The following is an 18111-nucleotide window of genomic DNA, read 5'->3' on the forward strand; positions in this document are numbered from 1 at the left end:
TGTGATTGAGACATTGCCAGCACAGACGGTCGGGTTCGTAAAGTGCGAATCCATACCATGAAGAATGACAAACCCCACATCTACCTGCGACCCATAACTGAGGTCATGCTGCTTATACTCACGGCGGAAGAGTGGATTCTTTCATCGCTTCTGTCAATTGTGAATTTCATCTTCTCATGTTATTTCCACTATGTCCCGAACCATGAGCCATTGTCTGGTCCATGAATTTAGTGACTGTATATTATGATGTACTATGGAGTCATGAAATAAAAACTTTTTTCCACAAATGTTCAACATTTTTGATAATGTTCAATAACAGTTTGACAATGTTTCGACCCAGGATGGCTCCCCTGCTTCTCGCGTCACATCATTCTCTCTTTGCTCAATCAACTGCTGTAGTGGTTTATATAAAAACCAGGCGAGGAGTGTGATGTAACCAAGTTTCAAAATAAAATGTATATTCATGTTCCGCTCATGTCATGCCTCGTGCACATTCATGCTCCGCCCATGTGTGGCATCATCTCTGCTGGAGAGGGCGAACGGGCACTTCCCCAGTCCTGGCAGGACGCGTGGTGTGTGGAAAAAGGTACGGTTTGTTGTTGTTTTTTTTAACCAAGGCATTTGTGGTTTTAAATTGAAGACAAGGCAATTTGAAAGTGTTGGTTAAACTGCCTGGAGCATTCTTAATCAAGTATCTGGATACGAAGGCCATTCCAGGATTGCACCGCACCCCCCCCCCACCCCAATTTACCCAGGTGTTTCCATTTTTTTAATCCACTACCTGTGTGTGTGTACACTACACATATGATATTAATCGGAGATTAAAGATAGTGTACGGCGACTCTACCATTAATGTGAGCACCGTTAGGTTACCATTGGGAAAACGATATCAATGACAAGCCCCAAAATTGTCGGTCTGAAACAGCAGTGACACCGGAACAGACGAGAGTCGGTTTGATGTACTCGTCAAAGTGCATTGCAGATGACGGAGATGATGTGGAAAAATAAATTATTATTTGCCACATATGCATGCATAATTCCCTGCAATTGGAATGATATGGAGTGATAAATTAAAAAAAACAAAGAGGAGGCATTACTCTCATACTGACCAGTATATACCAATACAAGGAGAAACAGAGATGAGACAGTCAGTCGGCCTGACGTGGGAAAATGATCATTTTAAGGTTCATGGAGGTGCAAACTTACGGTTCTTTTTGCACGACAGTAGGAAGGACGCAGTGAGCACACGCACACAGTGAACCACTGGTGGTGTGTCTCCGTCGGAGTAGTGTCCAACATCTCCTTTAAAACCTTCCTCCTGCGTAGCACACAGTTGATTATGGATGATTGGTCCTAAACCAAAGCCGTAAAGGCAACCCATTGTACACGTGAGGTTGCATTTTCTCATGTCGAGGAAAGTAATATCAAATACAGAGAGTGGGGAGAGTGGCTTCAACAACATTGGATTGATGGTGGTACAAAACAGCTAGGTTAACACGTTATTAAGATCCCAACTAGCCTCGTATCCAAAAATTATTACCAGCAGGGACCCATGGAAATTCCAATGTAAAGTAAAATTTAACTTCAACATTATCACACAAAGAATAGTTACTTCATCAAATCGATTCCTCCTATGCTACAACATGACTAAACACTCCAAGTTCTCAATCCCCCCCCCAACCTCCAACATAAAATCTCAGCCCCCACCCCCAAAACCCTCAACCCCCACACCACAAAGCCTAATTACAGTCATAATTAATTAATTTCAAGATCAAATTAATTCCGGGTGAACTTAAGAGAAATCAAGAGGTTAAAATTGAAGAATGATGAAACAAAGCTTAATTCAATCTCACGAGATTCCGTCATCTCGCAATATGGGATGGACAGACCGACAAGCACATGATAACGCAGATTAAGTTTGACCTTGTCTTCAGCATCATCCGTTCCGGCTTCAACTTCTTGCAATTCTTCGAGCAACTCTTCGGTTTCCTCTTCTCCAAAAGAGTAAGACCTACATGCTTGCTCTGAAGGAAAACAAAAGTGAACACACAAAAAATAATTACAAGAGAATTCCATTCGAGCCGTCTGTGCCTGCGTGTGTGCACGGGTGAGTGTGTGGGTGCATGCGTGCGAGTCTGCGCGTGTGTGCGTGCGCACGTCTGTCCAATTTGTTTTCAATCATGAACACCTGAGAGTAGCATCCTGCTGATGAAGTCTAGCGAAGGGGACGAGTGGTGTTCGGCAGATGCCTTGATGGAGGTTTTAATTTTAAAAAGTGAAAAATAGGTGGTGGTTAACGCAAGCTTATATTATTTAAAAAAAAAAATTTAATCTATTAATTCAGCTCAGCAACTCACCATGTATCAATATCGAGCTGCTCTCTTTCGTGGTTACATCATCTTCAGGTATTCCAGCCTGCAGGGTGAGAAACAGCAATGAAATCTTCCATAAATTATCGACTCCCAATACACACCTCCACCTTTCCCCCGTTAAAGGAGAATGAACTTCATCAGCCAAATATCAATCATTTACTGCTGTAAGAACATTTGCTCGAACTCGATGCTCATAACATGAGTCACTGACACTTTCTGCACAACCAGAGTACGCTATCCGGGGATTGAAATGGAAGTGCAATGCGTGTTGTAATTTTAATTACTTTTGAGTATTTTTCATCTCACCCCGAAGGGGTTTGGAGACTTTTAACGCCTGTGTCTGTGTGTCTATGTCCATTTTTTCGCTTTAAAAACAACAACATATTCTCTGCAACCACTGTCCGATCGATGCAAAACTTTAAACATCGGAAGGACTCCCCACGAAGAGTATTTTATTGACAACTCTGACGTCATAGGTCAAATGGTGCGGCATGCACATTGGATGAAAGGGAAAGGGAAATGTTAAAGCAATGTTAAAGGTACCACCCTTACATCCAAACCACAACCTCGTCATGTTCATGTGGCAGTTTATTAATTATTTATCAACCCAACAACCAGTTTATAAATTTTTTTTTCTTTACAAGAGTGAGGCTCATGGAAGAGCAAGGTACAACTAACGGGGGGACCAACATCAAGGGAATTAATGAACAGGAAGAGAGGAAAAGGGAGGAGGGGAAGAAGCACTAAAACTACCACGTAACATGATTGAGTTCCGAAAGGTTGATGGAGGTAATAAAGATTATGGGTCATAACGGGGGAATACGAGAGATGGCGGTGCATTGCTTGCTCAAAGTCCTGGACGGAAGAGTCAGAGACAGAACACCTTATGGAAAATGGTTCCACAGATGGGAGAAGCAAGGAATAAAAAGAGTTGAAGTGTGCAGTCAACCTGGATTTTGGAAGTTTAAATCAGGAGCGGGTTACTGGAAGAACGCTTGGCATCCTGGCATTGCTGGGGATGGTCAGAGGACTGAGAGAGCAGAATGAGCAATATCAGTGAATGGGTGGTAGAAAGAAGAGAGCCTACAATTTGAAAACAGACCTTGTGCTTGGCCTCATCATGGGAAATTGCAATAACTTTGAGAGTTTTGTATTCCACAGAATCTCGGAGACACACAGATGTGATGCTGGGGTGACGGCAAATATCAGAGAGAATTACTCAATTGAGCGACTGACAAAGGCTTTGTGGACTGTGAAGATATTGTAGATATTGTTACGGATTCAGCGGTGGGGGGATTCTGACGAGTGCGTCAATCACTGTCCATAACCAGTTTGGGTTTTCGCACCCTACTCTCTCTCTCTCTCTCGACAGCCAAATGTTACAGATTCGGCGCCACCCTAACCACCGTCGTCTCCGGGGTTATAACGCCAGCTGGTTCAGCACAGGCCGCGGGTCACGCGTCTCGAATCGTAATACCAACGTACCCCTGGACCTTACCAGTTGGGGAAATGGACCCCGGTTACAGATTGGTTTTGTCAGAGACCGAGCGAATTCTGCCAGTCTGTAACCATTTTGGTTTTTATATCCAAATCGAGCGGTCGTTTCTCGGCGCGGCACGAATCAATTCAAAGCGGCAACTTCATACAAATCAGCCAGATTTATTGGGGACACATCGGGGAAGCACAACACAAGCAAAACATTCACGACAATGTTATGATTAATCTATAACCCGTTCTTAACTCGGGAGACAAGGATTACAGGTTTCGAAGGGGACCCTAACGAGATAAACCTTAAATGGCATGCAGACAAGACACGGACAACATGCAGACAAGACACAGAGTACTTGGTGATGTTTCATGGACGAGAGGAAAAGTGTAAAAAGCACGAATGTGGCTCGTGACAAGCCGATGTCCACGGATTCGAGCACCCAAGCGCGAACACGCCGCGTGGAAAAATGGCGCTCATCCATGTGTCGCAGCCCTCACGCACGCAGCCTCGGCACGTTCAGACCCCGCGAGGTCGACTGCACCAGAGCGAAAGATCCACGGTGGTATGCTCCAGCTGGCTTTTCACAAGATCTAGCATACAAATCCAGGCCTGGCCTGTTCACCAGATCAGGCCAAATCGAGGTGTTGGGCTCCGCAGGCTGGGTCCATGGCCGAGGAGGCACCGCCGTCCAAAACCACTCCTCCACAAAGTCGATTGCCCGACTCGACGTGCAGGTTCACTTGCTGCCAAAAATGGCAGACTCGGCGCACTCAGGTTCAGTTTCTCTCCCGGCAGATCCACCACTGCCTTTCCTTCACTCGCTCCCCTCGAAGCCCACTGGCTCCTTCCTTCAGTTTCACTTCCTTCTCAAGGCCACTCCCCCTCTCAGAGCACTGGGCAAGGCCTATTGTCCGGAGATGGGAAGGAAGAAGAAGAACCTCTCGGTCCACCACCAATGTACGAACAATGAACAGCCTCTTACAACCTCCTGACACACATGTAGCGTCCATTTACTGAACAACCTGGCTAAACATGCATTTAATGGGGAATCTGGGCTAATCCTATATTTAATAACACACTAAGGGCCATTTCCGCAACAATATTGTACCACCTGCTACTTTGGCCAACTCACCAAGCATCAAGAGTTCGGTGGTTCACAAGTTGCACTCAAGCCAACCTAAGGAAACAGACCTTGGTTTATAAGCGCCCAACATATTCGTAGAAGTGGCAACGGTCTGACTGACATGACTCCGAGGTCATACCATGCTGCCATGGTCCTGTCTAAATTAAATGGGGCACTGAAAGGTGCACTGGTCTGTTCTTTCAACGTGGGTGTCGTGAAGCTCCTTGTTCTCAGACTCCAATGATATCCACTGCATGTGGCACAGTGACCTGGGAGAATAGGTCAGAGTTCAGGTACGAATCTTTGAGCTGTCGAGTATGGGCTCGATTCCTGACCCCACTACAAATTGTCACCCTGGTGTTGTGTGCGCCATCCTTCAGAATGGCATCAAAACAATAATCATATCTCCTCGCCTTCGCAGGTGAATGTTTTCGATCCCACCGTTTTAAAAGACTAGGCTTTGAATTGCCAGTGCACAAATCAAAATCCTAATTCCTTCAACAACCTACAGTACATTGGCAATCAGTCGAAACGAGGTTCACAGACACGGAAACCTCTTCGACAGAACTGACAATCTGGAAACGGTGCCATCACAAATGGATAGATGGATTGATGGATGTGCTGCATCAAAGACAATATCACATTGTGATTTAACAATTAGTTTTACAGATACACCAATGCATGGAAAAGCTCCATTGAAATGCTTGTCCATTTTCAGGTGCATTTTTTGCTTCCTAATCCTTTTCCAACGACAATCCTCGCACGCTGCAAAATGAAGCAGAATATAACTGTGCAACATTCCCATCTCAATGCCATGATTGAGCTTTATCCAGGTTAAGATTGCATAAAGAGGTTTGCACATATCGTGAGACTGTACAATTTGAAAGCAATTTCCTCGGTACGGCGGGGAAAATAAGCCGCAACAGTCAGCGAGGAACCTCATTGCTGTGTTTGTTTACCGAGATACGAATCTGTGATGCCCAAGTTAAAGGGATATCTAAAAACTGACGATGACTTGCACTGTCAGCACAGAGGTCGACACGACAAGAGAAATCTTCAAAGAACAACACACCAGGGGGACCACCACTCACAGGGGGTAGTGTACAATAGTCACATTCACAAATATGATCCTCCAAGCAAGTATGTGGCATGGGCGCACACACGCACACACACATGTGATGGAACAGAAATGATGTACTGCACAGAATTGGACAATTTTTGCGCGTGATACAAGTAGACGGGGGGGGGGGTGTTTGATGAAAGGCAAACAATAACTGACAGAATATATGAAAATAGTACAAGTCAAGCTGAACGATTTGCCAATTACACTGGTCAACAATTTTTTACTTTCTGAATGTTGTCTAGATTTCTACAAGTGAATTAGGGTATTCTGGCACTGCTGAATCAGGAAATGGCATCCGTTTCTCTCCATCAGGTCAGGTTTTTGTGCTAAGTTGATTTGAAAAAATCAGATCTTGTGACAAAATCAATTACATTTTTGTGGCATTATCAGCTGATTTTTGTCAACACATATCATCCTAAACATGTTTTTAAGAAAAAAAAATGTTTTGCCAACAACATTTATTGATTACATGATAGAAACATCGATTACTGTCATCTGAATGGTGGGCATTGATAAAGGTAAGTACAAGTAAATTGCATGTTGCGTCACCACTGTTCAAACTTCAGGGCTTGAACTTCCGTTTCTTCGAACTCCTGGAATGTTCAGCGGCAGGGAGGTCTCTCTTCAGATTCCAACAGTAGTCAGCCATCATGACTGCGTCCCAGCGACCCTGATACCTGGTCTCCATCTCCTTCATGTCCTGATGGAATCTCTCCCCCTGCTCGTCACTCATTGAACCCAGGTTCTCAGGAAACCGGTTCATATGTGAAAATAGGTAGTGCATCTTGATGCTCATGTTGCAGCCCAGGTTTCTGAAAGCAATCAGCATGTTGTTGACAAGTTCTGCGTAGTTTCTGGCCTTATTGTTGCCAAGAAAGTTCTTCACTACCAAAACAAATGTCTTCCACGCTTCCAGTTCCACTTCGTTCATTGAGTTTTTGAACTCTGGATCTCTGATGAGCTGACGGATCTGAGAACCATCAAAGATGCCAGCTTTCAACTTCTCCATGGTCAATCCTGGAAAAGCCTGGCACAAGTAAGTGAAGCAGTCACCATCTTTGTCCAGAGCCTTGGTGAACTGCTTGATTAAGCCGAGCTTGATGTGCAGCGGTGGGAAGAGTATTCTGTCTCTGTCCACCAGAGGGTCGTTGATGACGTTCCTTTCTTTGCATGGCACCAATTCCTCCCGCACAGGCCAGTCCTTCTTCGTGTTATGCTGAGCACGGTCCCTACTATCCCACATGCACAGAAAACATGGGTACTTGGTGAAGCCAGACTGTTGCCCCAACAAAAAGTTCACCATCTTCAGGTCAACACAAATAAACCACTTATGCTGATCATAACCAATTTTCTCCAGCACGTACTTCACCGCTTCATACTTCTCCTTCAGTGTAGTCGAGTGAGCGATGGGTACAGAGGGAAACTAGTTGCCGTTGTGTAGCAGAACACATTTCAGTGATCGCTTGCTGCTGTCAATGAACAGTCTCCAATCTTTGGGTTCGTACTGTGGCTTGAGCAGAAGCGCATGTCATAAATTTTGAGCAGGTCCAAGCTTGAGCAGAAGCGCATGTTGAGCAGGTCCAAGCTTGAGCAGAAGCGCATGTCATAAATTGGCGCATGTAGGTATTGTACATTCTTCAGAGTTCGTTATTTCAAGAAATACAACTTTTTTGTATCACATTATTACAAAATCTGCCCCATTAACTTTAGTTTTGATCCACGAACTTTATGCTTTGCCTCACCAATTTTTGGAAGATTTTGAGGTTTTATGACTTCAAACTGATCCCTTTTCGACATAATCACCCAGAACTATCGTACCTGAATACTTCTTGTCATTAAAATAATTATTTCCAATCAAAACAATTATTTGACATGACATTTTACCCCCACCAACTTCTTCTAAAATGCTCCACACATGCGTACATGTGAACAAAAATGTAAAAAACGACATGTGGCCATATCTCAAAAACTTGACCTGATTGAACAAAACTAATGTGAGTTTTGGATTCAGCGCATCAGATTCGTCCTAAATCAGCTTAAAAAAAGCAGACAACAAATTTGTTGTTGACCAGTGTTATTAATAGTTTGCAAAAAAAAAAAAAAAAAAAAAAAAAAACTTGAAAATTGCATTTTCACAAACTCGTATCACAAGCAGGAAAAAAATAAAATAAAATAAACTTTTTTTTTTTTTTTAAATAACGAGATTCACCACCAATAGAAGACCACCTCAACCAGTCACCTCCACTCTTTCCAAAAACAGGACGTGGCTGCCCCCATGTAAACGTCTGGGACATTCAATGGAATAGCATTTGTTGCCAGATCAATGCAAAATTTTCATACAAGGACACAAAATAATTAAATAATTAAATAATATCCAGATTAGAGTAATGATCAGTATTATTAATTACCTCCACCACCAAAGGTGGAGAAGGTTATGTTTTACCCCTTTCTTTCTGTCTGTTTGTTTGTTTGTTTGTTTGTGTGCAGGATCTCAAAAAGTTGTGTACGGATCCGGATGAAATGTTGTGAACAGGTTGGGTGTGCGACAAGGAAGAATCGATTCAATTTTGGTGAAGATTCGAATCCGGATCTGGATACGAGAGTTATTTAATTTTTAAAGCGATTCTTCACCGTTGAGAGATTGGGCCAAAAACGATGTCGTACTGTATAATATGATATTTCAAACATGTATTGGGCCCGATATGTTGTCATGGATCAGGCGTTACGTGGCGGAGGTATGTGCTCTTCCGAGTGCCCTTCTAGTTTGAGTTTAGTTACCCTTTAAGACCGAGAACACAGTCCTCTAAAGGGACTTTACACACCATCATCAAAGCCACATTAAAAATAATTACAGCAAAAAAAAGCGGTGAGATTAAAATAAAAAATAAAACATTTCATCGTCTTGTTTGGGATGGCAGAAAGAATCCTTCTTCTTCTTCTTCCTATTCCAGACACAGCATATGGTTGAGAGTGGCAGCATTGGCTGAGGGTGTGGCTGTGCCACTGATAGCGCTGTCTCCTGTAGGTTAGGGCAGGAATTTGGAATTTGGAATTTGTTCAGGGTGCTCGTGATAGCTTGCCTACTATCCGCGAAGGACACCATGGAATTTTTAACATCCACGAACCAATACTGAGAGACCGGATGTCCAGTTTAATGTCTATCCAAGGGACGGTACACACAAATCGATTTCCTGCCTTGCCTGCAAAGCACCAAGGATGAGTGTTTGTAACTGGGTCAACGTTCAAACCCAGGCTCGGTGCCTCAGAGGCGAGTGCGCATACCTCGAGGTCATTGGGGCTGGCAGGATGGCTTCACGTAAAGGAAGCGAGCTATCGCCGGCACCCTGAACAAATAACAAATTCCTGCCCTGACTTCCAGTGTCAGAGTGGCGACCCATCCAAGATTGGAACCTTAGTAAAGAAACTGCTTCGGTAGAACCGTCGATTTGTATATACCATGGTACATCATGATTACATCCTGTTTGGCGTTTTCCAGAACTTGCCTCATGACGCAGCGATTCAAATCCCACATACTGTGTGTCAATGCATTTCTCATCATCCAATGCCCAATCTCATTTAAAAATGAAAAATACTGGTGTGTTCTAATTTGTCTTTAGCCGGTATCCAATAAAGGAACAAGTGCCTGTGCAAGACTTGCATGGCAGAGAAAATGTAAGAAAATGTAAGATCAAACACTTCCGGTTCCGGTTTTGAGCGGCAAGAGGTCTCCTTCGGGGCTCCCTGCTGACATTCTCAAAGTTAAGTTCCGGTTGTTATTTGTCCCGTTTTAACTGTTTAATTTTCTCACCTACATGTTAATGTGTGTTCCTAGTTCGGTTTTGTTTCAAAAATCGTGCTATTTTGTGAGTATTTATGTCGACGTTCTTACCTGGTGTTTGAGGCCTAGTCCTAGGCTTGAGGCCTACCGGTTCCACTTGGTGTTCGATCGTTTTTTTTTTTTGTTTGTTTGTTTTTTCTCCCCATTACCTTCAATTTCTATCCTCCCCATTACCTTCAATTTTCATCCTCCCCACTTTCCAAACATCCCCCATTCTCCCAACTAATCTCTTTCTTATCTCAAAAAAAAAAAATATATATATATATATATATATATACCCAACAACAACAACAACAACAACAACACGCTCACCTTCTCCCGATTCTGCTACTTCTTCTTCCTCTTAACTTCCTCCTCGTCTTCCTCGATTTCTTTTTTTTTTTTACATTTCCATGACCTAATCTGTTGAACTCTCTCATACATTAATATTAACAACAAAAACGATCTTATGATGCTTCATCTTCCTCTCTCACACATGTGGTACTCTTTACTGTTTCACAATGCACTACTCTTCTGCTATTTCAACAGACTGCTTTCATTTCGACCTCTCCTTCATTCCTTGCCTAAAAATCCAACTATTACAGCGCTTCTTCTCTCCATGCTCTGAATTCGCCTTCATTGCATCCATCAAGAATTGTGTTCAAATCGCATCTCTGACCTAAAACTTTTAAAAACCACAGTTTGCCATGGATGCTCGCTTTCCATCAACCATTCTTTTTCCAACTTCAGTGCCAACTCACCCCCTCACCCCTCACTCTCACTCTCAAAGCAACCATCCCACTCTTCTCCCTCCAAGCCTCCCTCTCACCTCTTTCAAAAATTCCCCTCACCTTTCTCCCACCTTTCATCCCCCTCACTCTTCCTTCTCTAAGTTGCCCCCCCTCTCATCCACCAACCTGCCTCCCTCCACTGCCCTCTCACCTCCATCTCTTCACTCCACCTCCTCAAATACTCAACTGCCATCTTCCTTGTCTCTTGTCCCCCCTCTCTCCCAGCACCACAGAGCCTTTTCTCCTCCTCATTCGGCCCCTCCCCCTCGCTATTCTGCAATACCCCACACTCCTTCAGCAACCCTCCTTACCTCCCCCTCGTCCCTCGTCCTACCCTCCCCCGCCCCCTCCACCTCCTGCACCCAAAGCCTCCTCCCTACCTCTTCATTAAAAGTGTGGACCTCAAATATCCGGGGCCTTCGCTCAAACCTTTCAGATCTTTCCATGCACGTTGCCACTGACAAACCAGACATTATCTGCCTAACAGAAACTTTCCTCTCCCAAGACGTGTCTGACTCCCAAGTATCTCTCCCTGGTTACTCCCTCTTACGGTATGACAGACCTGAGCCTCGTCCTGGTGGAGGTGTTGCTCTCTTCATCAAAGACTCTATTCCTCACTCTCCCTGCACTGCTCTCACTCCCCCACACCCCCAGGAATACCTCTGGCTTCGGCTTCCCCTCCACTCCCACCTCATGTTTATATGTGTACTGTACCGTCCACCGAACAGTGATGACTCCATCTACACCTCACTCTCCGAAAACATGGACCATCTTCTATCTTCTCATCCAAACTCTCTCTTCCTCTTATGTGGCGACTTCAATTGTCATCACGCCAGTTGGCTAGGTGTGGGTACCTCTCTCCTGCCATGGGACATCAGCAAAAGCTTTCTGTGACTCATTGGGACTGACTCAATCGGTCAACTTCCCGACCCGGATCTCAACCAATGGTACTCCATCTCTTCTGGATCTGATTTTGACAAATTTCCCTGACAATATCTGCTGCTCTTCCTTCGCTCCAATTGGTTCTTCTGACCACGTCCTTGTTAAAGTGGACATCTCTCTGGCTGTTATCAGAGAACCACCTCACCGCCGTCGAGTCTGGCATTTCACTCAAGCCGACTGGCAGGGTCTCCGAGCAGCCATCAAACTTACAGACTGGTCTCCTATCACTACTTTCTCAAACATCAACTCATCCTGGGAATTCTTTCAAAGAAACTTGCTCTCCCTCATGCACAGATTTATCCCCTCTCGTGTTCAGTTGTCTTACCCTTCCTCCCGCCCGTGGTTTACTGAAGCTTGTGGCGAGGCAGTTGTCCTGAAACAACTTGCCTTTGCCTCATGGAAAGCAAACCCAACTGAGGGCAATCTCAGTTCTTTCCACAAAGCTCGGAACAAGTGTGTAGCTACCCTCAGGAGAGCCAGAAAACAACATCTTTCTCATCTCAAGTCTGAACTCTCAAACCTCTCTCCCCCCTCAAAATCCTGGTGGCGTTTAATCAAATCTGTTTCTGGTGTATGTTCCCCCTCCATCCCCTCCCTTACCTCAAATGGCCGCACTGCTGATTCCACACGTGATAAAGCTGAATGTCTAAACTCGGTGTTTGCAGCTAAATCTTGTGTCCCAAACCCATCACTATCTCTACCCACTTTACCCAGTCGCACCCAACTGTCCCTGGACTCTGTATCCTTTTCTCCTGACAAGGTGGAGAGCTTGCTTTCAAACCTCGAGTCAGATTCTGCAACCGGTCCAGACGGCATCAGCCCACGTGTCCTCAAAGCCTGCTCTTCTGCTCTTGCTCACCCTCTCTCTGTTCTATTCACCCTCTCATTTTCCCAAGGTCATCTGCCATCTGCTTGGAAATCTGCTAACATCACTGCCCTGCATAAAAAGGTGCAAAAACAGATCCCTATAACTACAGACCAATCAGCCTTCTCCCAATCATCAGCAAGGTTATGGAATCCATCATCGCTTCAGACATGAAATCCTTCCTCTTCTCCAATGGCTTGATTTCCAATCATCAATTTGGTTTCAGACCAGGTCACTCTACCCTAGATATGCTGCTACTGCTCTCCCATCAATGGATGGAGGTCCTCAATGCCAGACAGGAAATCCGAGCCGTATCCCTGGACATATCACGTGCTTTTGACACAGTCTGGCACCCTGCCCTACTCACCAAACTCTCTTCCCATGGTATTCAAGGCCATCTCCACTCATGGCTCGCAGACTTCCTCTCCTGTCGCAGTCAACGTGTGGCCCTAAATGGAGTTCTTTCATCCCCTCTTCCTGTGCAGGCTGGAGTTCCTCAAGGTAGCGTTCTGGGCCCTGTTCTTTTCTGGTTTTCATCAATGATCTCTCGGACTCTCTGGAAAATCCTCTATTTCTCTTTGCCGATGACTCCACCCTCTGCCGTACCATCTGTCATCCCTCAGACCGGCAAGCAGCAGCTTCTTCGCTCACTGCAGATCTGGATAAAATCACAAACTGGTCCAACACGTGGAACATGTCTTTCAATCCAGACAAATCTCACACTCTCACTATGTCTCTTCGAAAGGACCGTTTACAAAACCCCCCCATCCACTTTCTCAACAATCCTCTGGAAGAAGTCTTTTCTTTCAAGCTTCTGGGTCTCACTATCTGCCATGACCTTTCCTGGGAAAGTCACATTTCCAACCTTGCCTCAAAAGCCAGTCGCCGACTGGGAATCCTCCGTCGTGCAAAGTCCTTCCTCGGCCCTCTTGAGCTCCTGACCACTTACAAAGCTTTTGTCCGTAGCCTGATGGAGTACTGCTTGGGCTGGTGCTCCTGCCTCCCACCTTTCTCGACTTCACGCTGTCGAAACCAGGGCTTTTAAGATCATTGGCATCTCCCGCAATGAAGCTGAGTCTTTGGGCCTCTCACTCAATCACCGCAGGTTGGTCGGTGGTCTTTCTGTCTTCTACCGACTCCTCTCCAGCCTTGCCCCCCCTGCTCTCTCTGTGATTTGTCCCAACCACATTTCCACAGGGCGCTCAAGGTCCGCCAACAACCCCTTCTGGTAAAACTACCAAAATCACGAATCACTGCTCATCTTCACTCTTTCATTCCTCTTTTTTCCCGCCTTTGGAATAAACTTCCTCACTCTATTCTTTCCCATTCTTCCCTCCAGGCTTTCAAAACAGCTGTTCACCACCACCTCTTATCTTCCCCCATCCAAATCCTCGATCTTTTCTACCCCCGATAATCCACCCAAGCCCACTTCCTTCAATTCTCCTGCTTTCCTTCCTGAAAGTCCCTTTAATGTCCATCTTCCCCTCGCCATGTTCCCCGTCCCATCCCCATCCCTCTCCCTTCCACAGTTCACCTGTGTCTGTTCCCCAATGTTTTGTCCCTTCCACTCCCGCCCCTCTTGTCTCATGCCTCCTTGCTGTGAGTTGTGTGTTAGCTCTCATACGAGCCTCGACCAAGGTATACAAAAAAAAAAAAAAAAAAAAAAAAAAAAAAAGATGAAAAAAAATTAACAATATGCATGAAGATAAATAAACAAGTTCAAATGAGCTAAGATCCTCGTGCTCTTAATGATGACGTCATAAAAACGAATATGACGTCATTGTGATGTATCAGGTTTGCAATAAGTTATCTGTGCTAATGCCCGGCTTGATTTCCGCAAACAACAAACAGCTTGCCTAGTTTCGGAGATAATGGTTTCGGCGTTTTCCATTAGCCACGATATTATGACGTCAACTTTTTTTCTCGGAAGAATTTCCAAAATCGGAGATGGTTACCGCCTGCGCGTGGGCTTTCTGCATATACATGGCAAGTTTCACGAAGATCCGATGAAAACTCCGGGTTGTGAAACAAAAAATGTCAAAAAATAGGAATGACGTCATAAAAATTGATATGACGTCACAGAGATGCATCATATGTGCGGTAATTCATCACTGCTAATGCCCTGTTCGATTCCCGCAAACAGAATTCAAAAAGCTTGCCTAGTTTCGGAGATAATTTTTTAGGCGATTTCCATTAGCGGAGATATTTTGACGTCATAACTTCTCTTCTTGGAGGAATTTTCAAAATCGGACATGGTTGCTGTCTGCACAGGGTATTGTTACATTTATATGCCAAGTTTCGGGAAGTTTCGATGAAAACTGTTGGCTGTGAAACAAAAATGTCTACAAGAAGAAGATGAAGAACAACAACGTGAGTAAGACATAGAGATCCTCCACGAGGATCTAAAAATACAGTGAAGTTCAAACGGAAAACTGGGTAAAAAGGTGGCTAAAGGAAACCGGTGCAGGTGTGATCTTAAACCACAGCATACAGGGTGCTCGACGAAATGAGGGTATCCTGGTTTTATATTGAAGGTTTACAAGCGATTCTTGTTGACGCTGTACATCGTATTATATACACCGTAAATGGAGAAATTGTTCTTGGTGTATATACACACGAAAACTTTTCAATCACGGTGGGGGGGGGGGGGTAAAGGTGACAATTCACAGCACGTCCTGTGTATGCGTATACAAATAAACTCAAAACCTCTACACGTACAATTCTTCATTGAAACCTTTCATTAGTCCCCTACCAGTTTCACCGTAGGGGACTAGAGGGTTCACTCTCCATCTGTCCGTCCAACCTGTTTCCCCTCCCCCCCCCCAACTACCGAAATAAAAGTGTGTATTTGTCGGTCCCCCTTCATAAGAACGATTTAAAAAGGGTTTTAAAGGCCAATCTTTTGACACAACTGTGTTCACAATGGTCTATTTTACAGGATTATATTTAAAAAAGCATTTTCCTTTAAAGAGTCATGACATCTCTTCTATTGTAAATGTAGACGGTGACTTGCAACCGGGCTTCAGTGGTGGTGTACAGAAGCGTTTTTAAAAACAACACAATGTGCAGGGAGGTTAAATTCACTGCACGTGATATTTAACGCACACACAGAATAAAACGTGTGTTCATTTACATAACATGGATGTCGAATAAATAAAGATGACATAAGCACACCTGACGCTAGGCCGAGGCTTCGGACTTTGGCATGCTCACGAGGCTGTACCGTCGAAATGAAACGTGCCAGAAGATAAAGAAAATAGGTAACATTTGTACATGTTGTGTTTAAAAATAACGCTTCTTGCTACAAAACACATCTTCCAGTCTGAATACTTTGAATAAAATACCAACAACCCATCATTTTTGATGGGCTTCTATACTAGTACCAGATAACACATATAACCGAAAATTGGTATGTGGCTTATGATAAGTTAGAGTCGAAGTTCTAGTTTCAGGGCGCTTCGGCAATTTTTCAGTTATGTCCTTTTTAAACTTACAAAATGTGAGGGTGAGTCAAAAATATCCGCAATGATTTATTACCTCCATCAGGTAAAGGTGAAGGAGGTTATGTTTTCACCCCTTTCTGTTGGATTCGCTATATATGCTAGATATCCCTTATTGTCGGGTTTTCCGTGTGTGTGTGTGTGTGTGTGTGTGTGTGTGTGTGTGTGTGTGTGTGTGTGTGTGTGTGTGTGTGTGTGTGTGTGTGTGTGTGTGTGTGTGTGTGTGTGTGTGTGTGTGTGTGTGTGTGTGTGTGTGTGTGTGTCTGTGCGCGCGCGCGCGCGCAATGCGAGGCTCCACAGCACGAACCAGCAAACCGATTTCGATGAAACTTTGCCAACATGTGCAATATGTGCTGGGAATGTGCGTGTTTGAATTTCGTTGCCCAGCAACCACCCGTTGCTGTGCAGCGGCCGAAAAACCGCGTACAGTATTTTCAGTACTTGTCCTTCAGTTTTGAATGTGGAGAAACGAGACTTTGGAATTAAACACTTGGAGATATTTAGAAAATTTTACTCGAGCCGATTTTTGATTGAGGTTTTATTTTTCAAATGGTTGTCCTTCAAAAATCAGGTGTCTATTTACCGTCATTTTTTATCAGGGGCTTAGGAAAGTGGGCAGAGCTTAGGGAAAGTGGACTGGTTGATGAAAAGTGGGAGTGATGTGGGAAAGTGGGAGTGGTGTAGGAAAGTGGGCATGGCTTAGGGAAAGTGTACGTGGTTGATGAAAAGTGGGAGTGATGTGGGAAAGTGGGAGTGGTGTAGGAAAGTGGGCAGAGCTTAGGGAAAGTGGACTGGTTGATGAAAAGTGGGAGTGGCGTGGGAAAGTGTACGTGGTTGATGAAAAGTGGGAGTGGCGTAGGAAAGTGGGCGTGGCTTATGGAAAGTGGGCGTGGCTTATATGAAAAATATTGTGTGGCTCAGGAGGTGTGGTCAAACAAGAGCATTGAGAGAAGTTTATCGGGTTTTCCGTCTGTGTGTGTGTGTGTGTGTGTGTGTGTGTGTGTGTGTGTGTGTGTGTGTGTGTGTGTGTGTGTGTGTGTGTGTGTGTGTGTGTGTGTGTGTGTGTGTGTGTGTGTGTGTGTGTGTGTGTGTGTGTGTGTGTGCGTGCGTGCGTGCATGCGTGCGTGCGTGCGTGCAACGCGAGGTTCCACAGCAAAAACCAGCAACCCGATTATTTTTCAAATGGTAGTCCTTCAAAAATAGGGTGTCTATTTACCGTCATTTTTTATGAGGAGTGCCAGTTGGCAAAATACGGAATAGGAAAAATCTTGCCAGGCAGAGGAACAATTGTATGTGAACCAATACGTCTTGGCAAAGAATCTTCGTCGGTGGATCGCTCAGAATGAAAAGCATCGTATCCAGCGCTTCGATCCTATCGAATCCCTCGTCGCCTTCCGGCTTGTCTGTTTGTTAGTTTGTTTGTCTGTGTGTGCGCAGGATATCTCAAAAGGTTTGTGAACGGATCCGGATGAAATTTTGGACAGGTTTGGTGTGTGACAAGGAAGAATCGATTAAATTTTCGTGAACATCCGGATCCTGCTACTAAGATTTTTTAAAAAGTGTTTCTTCGCCATTGAGAGGGGGCCAAAAGCGATATGAAGCACTCAAAAAGTTGTAGACAGATTCGGATGAAACTTGGTGGGCAGGTTGGGTGTGTGACAACAACTAATTGATTCGGTTTTGGTGAAGATTCGAATCCGGATCTGAAAATTAAGTGATTCTTCACCATTGAGAGAGGGCCAAAAATGATTTTTAGCCATAAATCTCAAAAAGTTGGAGACAGATTCGGATGAAACTTGGTGGACAGGTTGGATGTGTGGCAAGGCCAAATCGATTCGATTTTGTGGAAGACCCAAATCTGGATACGAGGAGGATTCAACTTTATAAGTGGTTCTTCACCATTGAGAGATAGGGCCAAAAACGATATATAGCATGATATATCGTTGTAATGCAGTTAACATGACTGTTCTGCTGTCTGTTTGCACCAAAGAAGATCATCAGCTTACAGCGATCCGATTTTTGTGGGCTGAAGGTGGACCAGGAGCAGAAATCCATCGCAAACTTTGATCAGCACAATATGGGAACAGTG

General features: G+C 44.5%; 1 protein-coding gene across 5 annotated transcripts in view; it reads right to left on the reverse strand.

The window, feature by feature from the left end:
* The window catches only part of HTT (huntingtin), a 637913-nt gene that overhangs the window by 572441 nt on the left and 47361 nt on the right, over nt 1-18111 (reverse strand). For all 5 annotated transcript variants that reach the window (XM_085849284.1, XM_085849282.1, XM_085849286.1 and 2 more), the window contains 3 exons: nt 2358-2415; nt 1924-2024; nt 1207-1318 (listed from right to left, as the gene is read on the reverse strand). In XM_085849284.1, coding sequence (XP_085705410.1) covers nt 1207-1318; nt 1924-2024; nt 2358-2415 — 271 coding nt within the window. The remainder of the gene's footprint in view (nt 1-1206; nt 1319-1923; nt 2025-2357; nt 2416-18111) is intronic.

Source organism: Eptatretus burgeri, chromosome 12, assembly GCF_056783735.1.
Source record: "Eptatretus burgeri isolate ZD-2024b chromosome 12, Ebu_testis_v1, whole genome shotgun sequence".
Classification (NCBI taxonomy): Eukaryota; Metazoa; Chordata; class Myxini; order Myxiniformes; family Myxinidae; genus Eptatretus; species Eptatretus burgeri.